Source organism: Myotis lucifugus, unplaced genomic scaffold (assembly GCF_000147115.1).
Source record: "Myotis lucifugus unplaced genomic scaffold, Myoluc2.0 scaffold_26, whole genome shotgun sequence".
Lineage (NCBI taxonomy): Eukaryota > Metazoa > Chordata > Mammalia > Chiroptera > Vespertilionidae > Myotis > Myotis lucifugus.
This window is the reverse complement of record NW_005871074.1, coordinates 10,267,332-10,282,757: the sequence shown is the minus strand read 5'-3', so window position 1 is coordinate 10,282,757 and position 15,426 is coordinate 10,267,332. Positions and strand designations below refer to the sequence as shown.

At 45.3% G+C, this 15,426-nt stretch overlaps 1 protein-coding gene across 2 annotated transcripts in view; it reads left to right on the top strand.

Annotated features, from left to right (window-relative positions):
- ZMAT4 (zinc finger matrin-type 4) overlaps window positions 1–15,426 on the top strand; it is a 321,014-nt gene that overhangs the window by 54,442 nt on the left and 251,146 nt on the right. For both annotated transcript variants that reach the window (XM_023751814.1, XM_006086256.3), the window contains exon 2: window positions 14,882–14,987. In XM_023751814.1, coding sequence (XP_023607582.1) covers window positions 14,886–14,987 — 102 coding nt within the window. In that variant the 5' untranslated portion in view covers window positions 14,882–14,885. The remainder of the gene's footprint in view (window positions 1–14,881; window positions 14,988–15,426) is intronic.

The window sequence follows — 15,426 nt, the reverse complement described above, 5'->3', positions numbered from 1 at the left end:
GGAGGCCTTGCCTGGCCCCAGATGCATTTACATTTCAGTGGGTGTTAGCAGTTGTTCAAGTTTCAAACTGGTTCTCATCAGAATCTCTAAGAACAGCTAAGGTCCTGGAGGAAAGCCAGCCAGTAATGGGGGCCAGCTCCTCTTCTGAGTGTTCACTGCAAAAACATGTTGTAATGTACTGTGTTGTACCCACTGATTGTGGGTCCACGGACATCTCCAAGGCACATCTCTTACTGTCAGACCAAATAACCTGTGATGTCACTGCTCCTCTTGCCCCACCACCAGCATCCACTGGGGTTCTGTTGTATAGTTTTCATTTTGGGGGACTCCATAGCATATTAGCTAAGGAACTCCCCTGGGTGCCAGGTGGCTTGAAATATCTCATTAGGAATAGCTGCGTGGGAAGAAACAATATTTTTAGCAGTGGGTAGGAAGTGCTCCTGAAATATGACTTATTTGACATTATGAAGCTTAGAATCATCAGTTAAAGTCAGATGGTATGATAGTAATTGTAACCATTTTGGGGACCACAGATCAAAAGAATGGGATTCAGGAGCATATTTCTCCCTCTTGAATATTATTAAATAGCACAGAGCTGATCTCAGGATACAGCATCACCAGAGACAGTTCTTTGCTCGGTATTGCACAAATGTTGCTCTGAGATTAAGTTGATGGATTCTTGGAAAAGTTCTGAGGCTCTGGGAATTGATCTGGTCTCAGAATTTCCGATGAGGTGAGGTCCATAGTTGGGGCTGCTGTGTGAGGTCTGCTTTATGAGGAGACAGGCAAGAAGAGATGTTGCAGAGAGTGTTTGCCAGGAGACAGACTCTGCAGAGTTCAATGCTCATGATGGCTCCTGGATGGACACCGTGGCAGGGAGACGCAGAAGAATGATTGGGAGACTGGGCTTCAGTGCAAGTGCGGCGGCCTCGACCAGCCCCGTTGGGAGTTCTAGGGGTGAGATGGACTGCGAGAGTTGTCCCATATTGGACTGTGTGGCTGAGCTTCTTCATCCTTGCATTCATCGGTCACTGGTGTGGGTCCCACATTGGTTAAGGTGGCTCTCTCAGCAGAGGGCATTCCTGAAGGGTCAGAAAGCTGTAGCACAAATGCCAACTCCGCTCCCAGCAGCTGGGGCAAGCAGTCTTTCCTTGAAAGGGCATCTGTCCCGAACATTTCCCTGTCCACCACAAGAGGTTCTGGGTACTTATCTTAATGTTCCAGGCTGCTCAGTCACTAAACGAGCCACAGCCCATCAACTTGGGAGGATGGTCTATTATTTTGGGGTGGTGAAGAATAGGAATTGTTGCTTGTGGTAGGAATTGCATTGCTGGTGCTCAGCTTTAGATGAAATCAGTACTTAACTTTATTTCCCACTCTGACCTGACTATCTTCACTGGCACAGGCCTCTGGGCTTTATTATCACCTGTAAAATCCAAGAATGTGGAAGAAGACATGAGGTATACCCCGATCCAAATGTCTGCTCCTCTTCCTGCTCTCAGCCCCTCTCACAGTCTTCCGGGGACCTGGCCTGGGAAGGTGGTCTTTGTTGGGCATCTCTGCATCACTGGCTCCCACCAGTCAAAACCACAAGTGTCTGGTTTAAACAGTTTCCTTTGGTTCCTCCCTGCCCAAAATGATTCCTGAAAGGAAGACAGTAAATATTCTGGACGGCAGTGAGCCTAGAGTAGGAATATTATTGTAGGAGTTAGGTATCCCCACTTTGTCTTTTACCACCAGGATGAATGTGCAGAAGTCCCCTAATCATCTGGGTGTCTTTTCTGTGAATGTGAAAGATTCAGGTAGATGAGCCCCAAGGTCTTTTCTAGTGTTGCAATTTCTTTATTCTTATCTCCACTGAAAGGTGGTGTCTCATTCTCTGATCCATTCAGTTCCAGCTTGTCTGAGTCCCTGTCCCTTTACTTTTGCTCTGTCTCAACTTTTCTTCCCTCCTCACTGTCAGCGGAAGTGTGCGGGTTCCCCTGTTTCCTGCCTAGCCCTTCAATTGTCCTGGTCTGCTCTTCCACCAAGCAGCCCCACCTCCCTCCGAGCAACTGGGGGAAGGTGGGTAGGAGGGAGGCAGGGGAGGTAGCTTTGATTTCAGGGCACCCTGGGTTTAGTAGGTGGGCAGGTTAGACAGAGGGGCTGACAATTCACTGCCAGGCTGAGGCAAGGGTGGGGCTAGAGCAGAACTGATGGGAGAGTGAGGCGTGGCCTTTGAAGGGCATCACCAGCCTATATGCCTACTCTTTTCCCCAAAGCCAGAAACTGCTCAGCCAGGTAATGAATCGATATCAATATGGTTCCTGGAACCTACCCAACCCTTGCTCACCTCAGCTGAAAGTTGAGAAGAATTGATTCGGGACAAGGATTCGAAAGTGTAACTATGTTAAGGCCTGGATCGGTGAGATGTGTGCCTTTTCCCAACATCAGGGCTATTGCCAGACAGCCAGGCTGTCATCCTGGCGAGGTGACAAGACCCTGAAACTCTGATGTGAGGCATTTGCTCATTACCTGGCATCCCAGTGGTCATGACCATCTGCTCAGTGCACCCCCTCGCAAATGGCAGAGCAGACTTCACAAGACACCAGCATCAACGTGCCAGCGGGTGAGTAGGATGGATGTGCTCAAAGCTAGAGAGTAATAGAATAGCCTTCCTAGAAGGTGCCACTGGAGTTTCAAAAGGACTCCTGGTTAGAATGCCAAAAAAGGACTCATAGTCAATGCACCTGTACTCAGGCTATGTCCTAATATCATGCCATGCTTTTCTATATGTTGATTTTAGAGTCATAAGAAATCCCACATTCTGTTCAAATGAGGAGTAGCTCAGGACTGCCCTGGATAAGCATTCTCAGTGAGGCCTGGGCTGCTCACTGCTATCGCCCAGAGCACCGAGCACAGAGGCAATGTTAAAATGCAGTCTCTTGAGTGCAAGGCCCTGGAAAGTCTGGATTTTTCCAGCTTCCTCACAAAGCATGTAAAAGGTGTAATGAGATAAAAAGTCCACCTCCGGGGAATTGTTTTCCAGCCCTGTCAAGCTCCCAGTGTTCAAGCTGACTTAAGGTAATGCTACATAAGCTCTGGAATCAGTGGTTTAGTGCATTAGAAGTTCATTTCTCAAGCACACAAAGTCCAGTGGGCACCCAGGATTGGGGACATGGGGCTCTACTCCATGTAGTCATTTAGGCACTTAGACTTTCAGAGACCCTTCTTTCACATATGGGTTCCAACGCTGACCAGTGTATCAGGACACAACCTGCAGGAGGCAGAGCAGATAGCTGGTCAGGCAGCAGGCTTTTAAAGGCCAGGCCTAGAAGCGTGCACGTGCCTTTTGCCCACTTTACATTAGCCAGAACTCAGTTACATGACACCCACTGCAAGAAAGGATGAGAATTTCAGTTCAACCTTTTGTGGCTGGGCAGAAAGGGAAAAACAAAACAACAACAACCCATACACAAAACAAAAACAATTATATCTGTTACAGAGAGTGTGTGGCAAATTCATTTCTAGAAAATAATCTGTTATTATTGATGCGTATGTGGCATCTATTCTCTCTCTCTCTCTCTCTCTCTCTCTCTCTCTCTCTCTCTCTCTCTCTCTCTTTCCATCTGTAATATCAGAATGAGCACCCCTATAACATCTTCTGAAGCAAAGTTAAGATCTTAGTCATGTGATTCTCTCTCATCCTGCCCCTCCTAAGAAATCGTCACCCTGAATCCTGTCCTCATTTTTGTACCAAACATTTTAAGAGTTGTAGCTTATCTCCATGTATCTATTTTTATTGTAGTTGTTTTTGACTTTATAAAAAGGATCTTGTATATGTACTCTTTGACTTACATTTTTCCATGTAAATATTAGATTGCTGTGATCCAGCCATGGCAATGCCTCACTTACGTTGTGACTGTACCTCAGTTTACTCATTGGGGCTGATTGTAGGGTTGGCAATTTGAACAATGCTGGTGTCATCATCCTTCACCTGCCTGGAGTTGTAGATGAGTGAGAGTATTCTTGCCTGTAAACTACGAGTGCAGTTGTTGGGTTGTTTAGCTTCGTGTAATAATCCTTTCAACTCATCCTCCTGTCAAAAAAGCGTGAAAGACCCCATGTGTCCACACAACGTCCTCAACACTTGAGGCAGTCAGCTATTTTAATGTTTACTAATCCTTTCATCATTAATGAGCAAAATACACATACCTTTATATGTTTATCTTCGTGCTAGCTGAATCCCTAAGCTATCATCATTTTCACTACCTCTTGCTGCATCCCAAAGCAAGAGGTGGCACCGGATCTCACACCAACACTCCCATGGGAAAAGAAGTTCTGACTGAACGATTTCAGGGAACAGGCAGACCTAAGCATGGGCTCTTGTCAGTTTGTGGCTGGCAGCCCCTAACTCTGCAACCTTTTAATTCCCGTGCCTTCCCAACTTGGCCACTCCAGATACTTATGCATGGGCTTTACAATTGTGCAGATTTTTGGAAAAGGCAGCGGGCAAATGTAGACCAGACAGGGTTCCATGGAGGGGCCAAGTCCAGCTAGTGAGCTGTGGTGGAGGATGGAGCTGAGCACGCCGGCTGGCTGACCGACAGCCCATGCAGCAGCCTCGGAGTATGGATTACAATAAAAGCCATGGTTTTCCCTGCAGCAGCTTGGTCTGCCTCGTCTGTGCCTCCTCTGCAGCTGGGTACAGGTGCAGCGCGGTGCCTCCGAGCCCGGATGCGATAGCAGCATTTAAATCTGCCCTCAATCTGTCTGGTTTGGTAAGGGCAGTCTTGTGAAGATAAATCATGTAAACAAGTTAGAGTAATGGAATACTTATTTATAAACTGTGTGTTCGAAGGCTTGTATCCACCGTTAAAAAGGAAGGTCTTATCTTTTAGCTTGTTGAGCAGGCACAGGGAGCTCTGGCACTGGAGAGCAGGAGTCCGCCTTGGCATTCCTCCCTTGAGTGGTGGGGGAGGGCGGGCGCCTGCTCTCTCAAATGTGAGTGGCTTTTCCACCTGGGTGCGCAGCCCTTTAGTTTGATGGAATGAGCAACAGAAAACATAAGAAGTGTGTTCTACTCCCCCCTACTTCCTCCTTCCCTCCCTTCCTTCTTTTCGTGGGCCGGGGATTGTTTTGCTTTCTCTGCCTCTGGCTTTCCTCCTGTGATGGGCGCTCTGTTTGTGCTCCGACTTCAAGGGATGAAGCGATAGGAAATTCAAGCTCTCCACCCACCACCCCTGTCACCCCTCTGAAAGGATAGAAAGAGGAAGAAAATGCTCTGTCCCACTGTGACTGGCAGGGGGGAGGCAGTTTACCCGTTAATATCCTGAAAATGTAGACAGTATTTTCCCTGACAAGAGCGCTCCATCAGGCCGCCCAGACCTGTCAGTCAGCCTGGTGCAGTTGAGCTCGCTGCTTTATTGCCAGGGCTCTCCCCATAGCAGCTTCCAAAAGGGCCTTTGGAACCCAGGTAGGACGGCTTTCATCATTGGAATGCCTGCTAGCTCCGCTCACCTCCAGCCCCAGTCTCTGCTGTTGGGTGGAGGCAAACGTTCAACATTAAAATCTTAGTGAGGACCACCGGGCCATGGGGCAAGTAGAGATTCTAGAATGGCATGTGGGAGAGCCAGGCCATGGTCTGTTAGCTGGTGTGAGTAGTTTATGTATGTGCAGAAGGAGACAGGGATCCTGTCCGTGTTTGCGTAGAATGGCGTATGCTGGATCCTAGTATGCAAACCTTCTCCGTGAGATCAGCACATAGTAAATGCTCAATAAAAATCCATTTAGTGAATAAGTGGGAGGATCCTAGTGGGGCTGTATAATGTCCTGAACTTGCACAGGGGCCATTTGGTGAATTCCATAAAAAAATCTAAGGGGCTGGACTGTCCTGAAACCTTGGGCTCCATTCATATCCTTGGATTCTGAAATTCAGATGTGTACATTCAGACAAAGAAAGGTGAGGGGCCAGAGAGGGAGAAGCGGCAAGGATTCAGGCACACAAGCCTTCTCAGAGGTGGCAGAGGCTTGCGTGTGTGCCCACAGAGGTTGGCCCCAGCTGGGGGCATGCTTGCTGCTGTCCTGCCAGATGTCGTCAGACCAGCCTGTGCCCTATGTGAATGAGACTGACAGATATGGTTCTGTGGCCCAGGGCAGTGGGTGAGGCAGGTGCCCAGCAGGGGCAGATGCCTCTGAGTCAGGAATCACAGAGCTTGGATTTACATGCAAAGAAAATGGTGCCATTAAAGGCAATTATTCAAGTGGTGTGAGTCAGCTATGCAGCTCCTGGCAATGCCAAGCCAGAGAAGGGAGTGGCGTGCAGAGTCCTCTCTCTCTCTCTCTCTCTTTCTCTCTCTCTCTCTCTCTCTCTCTCTCTCTCTCTCTCTCTCTCTCTCTCAGTATGTCTCTTTAAACAAAGCTCAGGCCTGAAAGCAGAGCTTGCACCTGCATGTGCAGGATGTATGGAGAGGGACCTGGACTCCACATTCCTTTATCTGAACATTGGGGACCGGAAAAGCAGCGTCAGACCAGAAGAAAGGGCTCATCCCAAGAAACAGGGAATCAACAAGATTCTTTAAGCCAGTCACACACGTGACCTTCACCCTGATTCAGCCACTTCACAAGAGGTTCCAAGTTCCCAGGTCTGACCATCTATGGGGTATCTGGTGAATGAAAGGAAAGTGTGTGCTGGAGTCTTCAAGCCCCAAAAGCTAGGTTTCGGGCACTTATTCCCTCTGTGCTGCTGGGCGCTGCTCCCCACCCCCTTTCTCTCTCTGGCATGATTTCATGGAAGACCAATACGCTTTCATTTCTGGAGTACTTCTCATGGTTTTTTGTTTTTTGTTTTTTTGTACTCCTAAGGTTGCTTGGTCTGCTGCCATGGCAACCCAGCCCTGCATCACCCACCTCCATGTGAAGGGAGATGTGAAAGGAACAGGGCAGTCCCTGCTTCCAGTGCATCCTCTACAACTGCTGGACCTGAGTTGGGGGTGGGGGTGGTTGCTGTGGAGATGTGTGCGGAAACCACAGGTTTGTCTCTCAAGGCTTTTTCCTTTTGTTGCTGCAGGGGTTGGAGGGGAAGGCATTTTAACCTGTCCCAGTAGGACAGTGTACAACCTGAAAGGGCAATGGAGCAAAGGTTGGGCCACCAGAGGTGAATTCTGGTTCAGGGGCCCTTTTGTAAGTGGAATAAAAACTTAAAAGAACACACAGGAGTAGACTAAGCTTTCTTTGTTCTGTGCTGATTATGGGCCAGCCCTGGTTCTCACACCTTTCCCCCTTCTGAGCAGAGTTGGAGCCATTCCAGAATTGATAAAACAAAACCGAAACAATGTCAATAGCCTTTGGGATGTTAGCAATTTTTAAGTGTGGCTGAATTTTAACAGCAATGATATCTCTCACATCTGTTTCGCCTTCATAATCGGGGAATGGTTCCTTTTACCTGGTGGCATTTTTAGTCTACCATTCAGCTTGTCAGAATGGCATGACGCAGAAGTTCACAGAGGACACAGAGGACAAGAGCTGCTAGGAGCAGTGGCCTTAGTGGGGTGAGGGTGGGCATGGAGTCGAGGGTCCCACTGTGGATGAAGAGGAGCTGGTCAGGAGAGAAGGTGCTGTGGTATTTGGGGAGGGCAGGGGCAGGTGCCTCTCTGAGGGTGAGTGAGGCCACAGAGGAGCAGGCTCTGGGGATGTGTAGGCAGAAGCTGGACTAGACTGTATGGGAAGGCAACAGCGTACTCCAGCTTGGTTCACATGAAAACCGGGAAGAAAGGCTGTGCCCTGAGGTCAGTAACAGCTCTCAAGGCTCTGCCTGGGCAGTAGGGGTGCTTCAGGCCACAGCAGATTAACTCTGGGCAGGATGTCTGCCCTCCGCTGTCATGTTAAGTATTAAATACACATATGAGGAAGGGAGAGGGAAAGAGATAGAAACATCAATGATGAGAGAGAATCATTGATGGGATGCTTCCTGCACGCCCCCCTGCAGAGACCGAGCCCACAACCCAGGCATGTGCCAGGACCTCCTGGTTCATAGGTTGATACTCAACCACTGAGCCATGCCGGTGGGCCTTGTTAAGTACTTTTTATGGTGCTCACTAGACAGGCAGTAGGGAAACGGACTGAAGGGCTCCTGTGCTGAGTTCCATTACAGGGAGACAGCCCAGGATGAGGACTGAGATGATGGCATAGACATCCCTGGTTTGCTTTTTGGACACTTGACTGCCACTTAGGGTCTGGGTGACCCTCGAGTAGTGACACAACTCCGAAACCTTAGTTTCTCATCTAGAAAATGAGGCTGATGACTCTGCCTGTCTCTGTGAGGGAATTAAAACAGGCGGTTAGGCCCTTAACAGGAAGCCTGGCTCAGGAGCAGCACGTAATACTCTGATAACAGTCACATAAAATCTGTATTCCTTCTGGGTCTGGAGCTGTCACGAGTGTCAAGCACTGTTGGGAGCATCTTTAGAGGAGCCACAATCCCTGGTATCAGTGAGTTCACAAAGGCATATGGAGTGAGTTTGGAAATTCAGAAATCTGCCCCTAAAGGTGAGAGCAGCTCTTTGCTTAAAATTGCCATGGGTCTTAAATCCAATTTAAAAAAATTTTTCCCCATTTATTTTAGAGAGAGTGGAAGGGAGAGAGGAGAAGTGAGAGAGTGAGAGAAACATCTACGTGAGAGACACACATCCACTGGTTGCCTTCTGCATGCACCCCAACTGGGGCTGAGGATCAAACCCACACCCGAGGTATATGCCCTTGACAGAGACGCCAACCCCAGAGCCTTCAGTCCTCAGGCTGATGCTCTAACCACTTAGCAAAACTAGACAGGGCTTAAATCGAATCTTTAAAGGCTCATGAGGGGGAATGGAGTGGGTGGAAAGTAGGTTATTAGTTGTTATAAGTGAGTTTTATAGTGGAAATGCCCAATTTTACTGTAATTACAGGAAACCCAGGGGTGGGATCACCAAGCCAAGGGCTTCTCTCCACAAGGGACTGGGCCAAGGAAATGACACTCTGAGGGGCATGACTGCTGTGGCCGGGTCAGGGTGACCACAGGGAGTGTCTGAGAGTCCAGATAGCTGGGATGCATCCAGTTTTGGGGTGGTGTGTGCTTCCCCTCGTGATCCCCAGGGAGCAGATCACAGTGAGAAGAGCACTAATGGGTGAGAGAGAAGGTGGGATTGAGTTCTCATCAAACTGCCCCCTCTGCCAGTATCAGCACTGACTGACACCAAAAATAGATTTTAAACGCTCACGGAGCATGGGTTCTTCACAGGCATAAAGCCCGAGTATCAGCTGGCAGTGGAATGCAGTGGAAATGAGCCATTTTTTTGTGGATGATATTCTTAATACAAAAGAGAAGGCCTGTGATGGCAATAAAAGCTATGATTTCAGCACACCGACTGTGTTATCTTCCCCCTTAGTGGGAATGTGGACCTATTTATTTCTCTGCTTAAATATTTACAGCATCCCTCCTGAAAGTGAGAATAATAATAATAATAATACAAAATTAATAATATTTATAATAATGTTGGTAATATCTGTTTTTTAGTGTATGCCATATGCTGCAGTCTTTGTCAGATGTGTGTGTGTGTGTTTTCTAATCTACATAGTTTCCAATCCTCACAATAGTCCTGTAAGAATGTCTCCCCTGTTTCATAAATGAGGAAGCAGAGGCCCAGGGAGGATATGAACTTGCTCAAAACCTAGTTGGCGAGCTACCAACTTGGATTTGAACTAATGTCTTTTTCCTCCAAGGAGCCCCACATGGGTTTGGGGATCTCTGAGTCTGAAGCTATTTTAGCACTATCCGAAATGGAATGGAATGAAGAATATTACTCTTTGCCATGTTCCTGAAATCTGCTCGTGAGACACAGAAAGAAGCAGAAAGGAAGCTTCATTCCTTCAACTGAAGATGCTGAGAAGGCCATTCCTTGCACCTTTAGAACAGTTTTGGGACCTGTCACTTCTCCCCCAGTCTCTCCTCCTTCCATCTGGGTCCCGAGCTTTGTGCATCTTTTCTCCCTTACATTTTGCCATCACTTCACTTTTATGTTGCATAATCTTAAGTTAGCCCCACCGACGCCTCTCATATTTATCTTCCCATGCCTGCTGGTGGTAAGATTGTCCTCTGTGCCATGAAAAAGAATTAGCTTTTGAGTTGGAACCCATTTTCCACCACTCGAATTCTATCCATCTTTAAATGTTCAACTCTTGTAGATCCTCTTTGAAGAGTTTCTTATAGTCCCTCTTGTCTTCTCAAATCCTGGAGCATGTTTTACTGGCCAAATTACACTTGCTACCTATTACTGAAGGCTCAGTAATTGTGTGTGTGTGTGTGTATCTTCTCACTCAATAGCTCATGATGATTTGGAAGACAAGACTTGTGCTTTCTGTTATCCCTGTGCTTCACACATTGTAAATGCTCAAAATCATTATTAAGAAACCAATTCTCTTCTCCTTTATGTACCTCAGAATATTACACTGTCACTGCTATACCTGTAAATAAATCTCTATATAGAGACCTGGGACAGCAAAATAAAATCTGATCAGACTCTTGTTCTAATACTGCCTTTGACTCCACTCTGGGCCCTCCCCCCCCCTAAAATACAGGTAGCACTATCCTCTATGAATACTGAAGAGTGATAGAGAGGTTATTCAAATCTTCAGTGTTTGCTTTGGAATGCACCAGGCTGGGGAACACTGAGGAAGCTTTTATTCAGTCTGTTTCAGATTCAGAAAATCACACTCCTACTTCCCCACTCTTGTTTCTCTCCTTACAGTCTCACAAGGACTCTGAGTGTAGCACAGTGAGTGTGTTTTTAGGGTGGAGGTCACCACACATTGGCTCTGATGTGACAGTAGGACTGACCAGTAAATGGCCCTGCCCTGTTTCTGGTCTAGCTGCTTATTCAGAACCATGGACAAGGCTAAAGTCAGGAAATCAGGTTTATTTTCCTTCTTCTTAGCAGCTCACCTGTGCTTCGTAAGGACAAAGAAGCTGATAATCCTATTCTAAAGAAGCCAGAAGAGGGAGTCAACTGGCAGTCCCTTGCCCCCCCACCCCGCTTGGGAATTTCACTCTTTAAATCATAAATCAGTCCTTCTGTTTAAAGTGACCTACACAGAGAGAGTTCTCTTCTGGAGAAAAGCCCTCATGCACAAACCTGGCTGACACTTGTCCACTAATTGCCTCCCACTGGAATTTAACCTATTTGTGTATTCCATTTGGGCCTCGTAAATTTTGGAGGGGTCTTTATTGTCATTTTACTATATATGGGCTTATTCAAATCAAGATTCTTAAATGCAAACATATATATAAAACAGTGAAAAAAAGTCATGATCATCTCTTCTTCCTTTGAATATATTTATTTTAGCACACAAGTTTTATATTCTGTCTTTAATGCTATTTCTGCTGCACAGCTGCTTTACCAAGACTCAGACTCCTACGGGTCCCACTTGGTCCAACATGTACCTTGAATATGCTTTCACAGTGTTTGATTTCTGCAGTCGGTTGTATAATGAGGAAGGAGTGTGCAGTGAGTTTGTAGATTCCTATTAACCAGGTCACCCATGAATCTATTTTCGTGCACTTCTTTATTAAAAATAGCAGAGAACACAATATTTAAACACAGCTACTTGTAGGAGCCTAGCTTCAAAACTACACCTAATAAGTCTTCTCCCATTTGGCATTTCAAAATGTTGTACTACATTTTCCCATCACCAAAGCACCTCTTCTCCATTTACATTCCAGGATGTGAATAGAAACCATTACAAATGACAATGGATATTTTGGATAGTCATATGAATTTGTGATTCTCTGCACCATTTAGACCATATCTGTAGTGTTTCATTATGTTCTTAGGATTGCCTATGAATGTGGCCTATAAAGAGATAGATATAGACCAAGATTACCAAGACAGGACAGGGAGTGGGAATAGATAGAAGAGAGCTATCTTCAAACAGTTGATGGAGGATATCTTGTGAAAAAGGAGAGTAAAATTGTTCTGTGTTGCATTCAAAGACAGAATCAGTGAGTGAAATCTACAGTGGGATTTTGATGCAACCTAAAAAGTACCTGACAACTAGAGTTGCCAGATTCTCTGGAACAGGTTGTCATGTGAGATAATGAGTCTCCAGGCACTTTAGGTGTAGGACTCTAGGCTTCCTGGGCTGTCTGCCAATACTAATGCTTTCAGAAAAACATGTCCACTTCAGCTGTGTGAGTCAGTGGTTTTTACTACCTGCCATTCCTATGGTTGTGGGGCATTGAAAAACCAGAAGTACTGTTGTGCTAAATCACTTAATACAAATGCCCTAATGGGCCATGACAGCCAAGGCCACAGTAGAAAGTGAGTTTGGAGTTGTTAAGGCAGGCATCCTTTTATTCCAGGAAGATACTTTACTCATGTGGCGCACCTATTTAGATGGTTTCAAAAATCCTTCAAAATGAACCACAATTTTTCATTTTGTTGCTTTAATCAAGACTTAGTTACTCTTGGTTGAAGGCTGAGACTTCAGGACACTCTTCCAACATAGCTCAAGACAACTCTCCAAACAAGACCATAGCAATGAGTTATAGACGAAGCTGTACCTAGTTCACAGAAGATCTATTGAAAAATCCTCATTAAAGAATTCAACAAACACCTCACCCAGGTTACACTTCCAAGCAAAAGCTTGCTTAGAAATAGACATTGAAGAGTCTAGAATCCTGATTTGGTTTCAGAATTGAAGAGCTAGGCACCAAGTCCAGAAAAGACCAGAACCCAAGGAGGACTTAGAAGCAAGTCAAGACCAAGATCACCCTGTGGAGAAGATTCAAAGTAGAGAAGACAGATAGTGTCCTACCAGCTACACTTCCTCCCAATTGCACACCCTCATCACGGCATTGGGAACAACTCATATCCTGGGACTGAGTCCACAGAGCAACTTGCTAAGGAAGTTGGGGTTCCAGAGCCAAGAGTCCAAATTTGGTTTCAAAATTGAAGACCTAGATTCCATGTTAAAAGAAAAAGAGAACCTAATGAGCCTCTAGAACAGAAACAAAACCAGGGACAAGATCTCTGACATGAGGCAGTTCAAGGTACAGAATGCACCAATCTCATTAGCAACTGTCTTATTTCTCTGAAGCCAGAATAGGATGGACCAAGAGACAAAGCATTGTATTTGGTGTTATCGAACTGGGATCCAACTTTCTCTCACTCCTCTTGGGAACATACTCTTCTAAATGTACCTTCAGCTTCTCCAGAAGTTGAGTCTCTGGAGACGGTCAACAGGACTTCAGGAGGTAGATAGACACAAGGCACCACATAGCCTTACCAATGGAGCCCAGCTCCACAGTTCAGCATATGTCAAGGACCATGAAAATGAACTTATTCATATCATTAAAAAAAGACTTGGCCAACATCTTACCAACATAAATAGATATATTATTAAAAGTGTAAAAACAATCTCTTTAAAATAGATTTTGGCCATTTATATAGTACCTTCTCCTATATTTCTCCTTTTGATATTCACCACAGTTCTTTAAGGAGGCATGGTAAATATTATGTTCTCATTTTCATAGGAGGGAAACTGAGACCTACAGGGATTAATGACTCATCCAACATCTCATGAGTGGTGGGTAGCATTAGATCGGGGATGGATCTGGAGTATGGAAATTAAAATCACGTAAGATAGGCAGTATTTATGGCCATACCAAGCATCAACAATGTGCTTTTGGACAGTCTCATATGTAAAAAGAGGGCATTGGAATAAGATGAACTCAAAGGTACCCACCTATTGTCTGAAATTCTCTTGCCTCTCCATACCACATATTGTCTGGCACACTTCTTACTTTTCACCTGACAGGTAGGAGGTAAAAGAAAGCAAATTTGTGGGCTGGGGGAAAACCTTGTGATGCCTTGGTGTATGCTTCTAGGGCAGTAACATTACCCTTTAGCTGCTATAAGACACCTTTCTGCCAAGTCACTTTCACAAGCTTTAGACCCTTGGGTGCATTTTGATTTGGGGTTTGGAATTTGAGATTATGTTTATACATACCTTTGTGGTCTCAACTGTGGTATGAAATAGTGAAGGTGTGCTTTATGAATTTCAGCAACCTACGGGTAGAAAAGTCAGCAGGAATGGTGAGGACTCCATATTTTATAAAGTATAGGTTATAGATTGGTCAGATTTTCTTTTTGAACTTTCAAAGTATAGCAATATTGATCATAAGGTTCTTGACAAAGCAAAATTGTATTACATGGTCATTGTAGACAATTTAAAAATAAAGAAAATTACATAGGCAATTGCCTATAATATCTCAAAAATAAGTGCTGTTAAAATTTTGTTAAAACTTCCTGGAATGTTTCTATGTACCTATACATATTTGAAAACAAATTCAAATTGATATTGATTTATAAACCTCTTTTGTTGACAATGGTAAACTTTTTATTTCACGAAATATTCTTCTAAACAGGATTTGATTTGAATGTAGATTTGGGGATCACCCAATGTTCTAGTGTGTGGATGCATCAAAATTCATTTAACCTATTTCCTACTGTTGGGTATATGAAATGCCATCTTTTGTTAACATAAAGCCATATGTGAAAATATCCTCTTCTATAATTCCTTGACAATGAGTACATTCAATATAGGTCTTATTTATCAAACAGAGAAAACTAAAGCTGGAATTCCTTTTTGACAGTACCAGCAACCCTATTGGGAATTTATGAGAAAATTATAAACTGTCCACTCACTATGGTTATTCACAATGGCAACATCAAAGGTTAGAGTGTGCTTCTCCACTGTTGCCATCATGGGGTCTGTTACTACGCTCTTGGCTTTTCCACACAGTCAGTGTCTTACGTAAACATCAAAGCAGTGAACTCATTTTTATCTTCTGTTGCTTCTCCTTTAGCCTGATGAAGTCCTCCGATATCGACCAGGATTTATTTACAGACAGTTACTGCAAGGTGTGCAGTGCACAGCTGATATCTGAATCTCAGCGCGTGGCCCATTACGAGGTAAGGACTGCTTTTCCCACTCAGTGTTTCCAAATGGAAGGAAGAGTAGCATGGGTCGTGGTTGTAGGACTTGAGGGTTCCCCTTTCTGTAGTTGGGGAGATTTTAAGAACCACAGGGCTTGCACCTTTGTAGTCTGAGCTCAGGCCAGGAGCAATGTGGGTGTGTGACGTTGGGAGTGAGGGCTGGGGAAATCATTCTCAGCCCCTGGCTGCTTCCCAGATGGTGTTTTTTTTTCTTTGTACCTTGGCCCCTCAAGACTCAGTGGGTTTTCTCTGCTTGTTAAATCTGTCATTGCTCATCCCTGAAGTTCTTTGCAGGGACACAAGGCAGGATGCATTAGTGCCAGCTTCTCTTTTCTTCATTGACCCTGAAGATAAGCTTGAGGCCCTTTGTTCCTCACTGCAGGGAAACATGGCAACATCCTGGCTCAGTACCAAA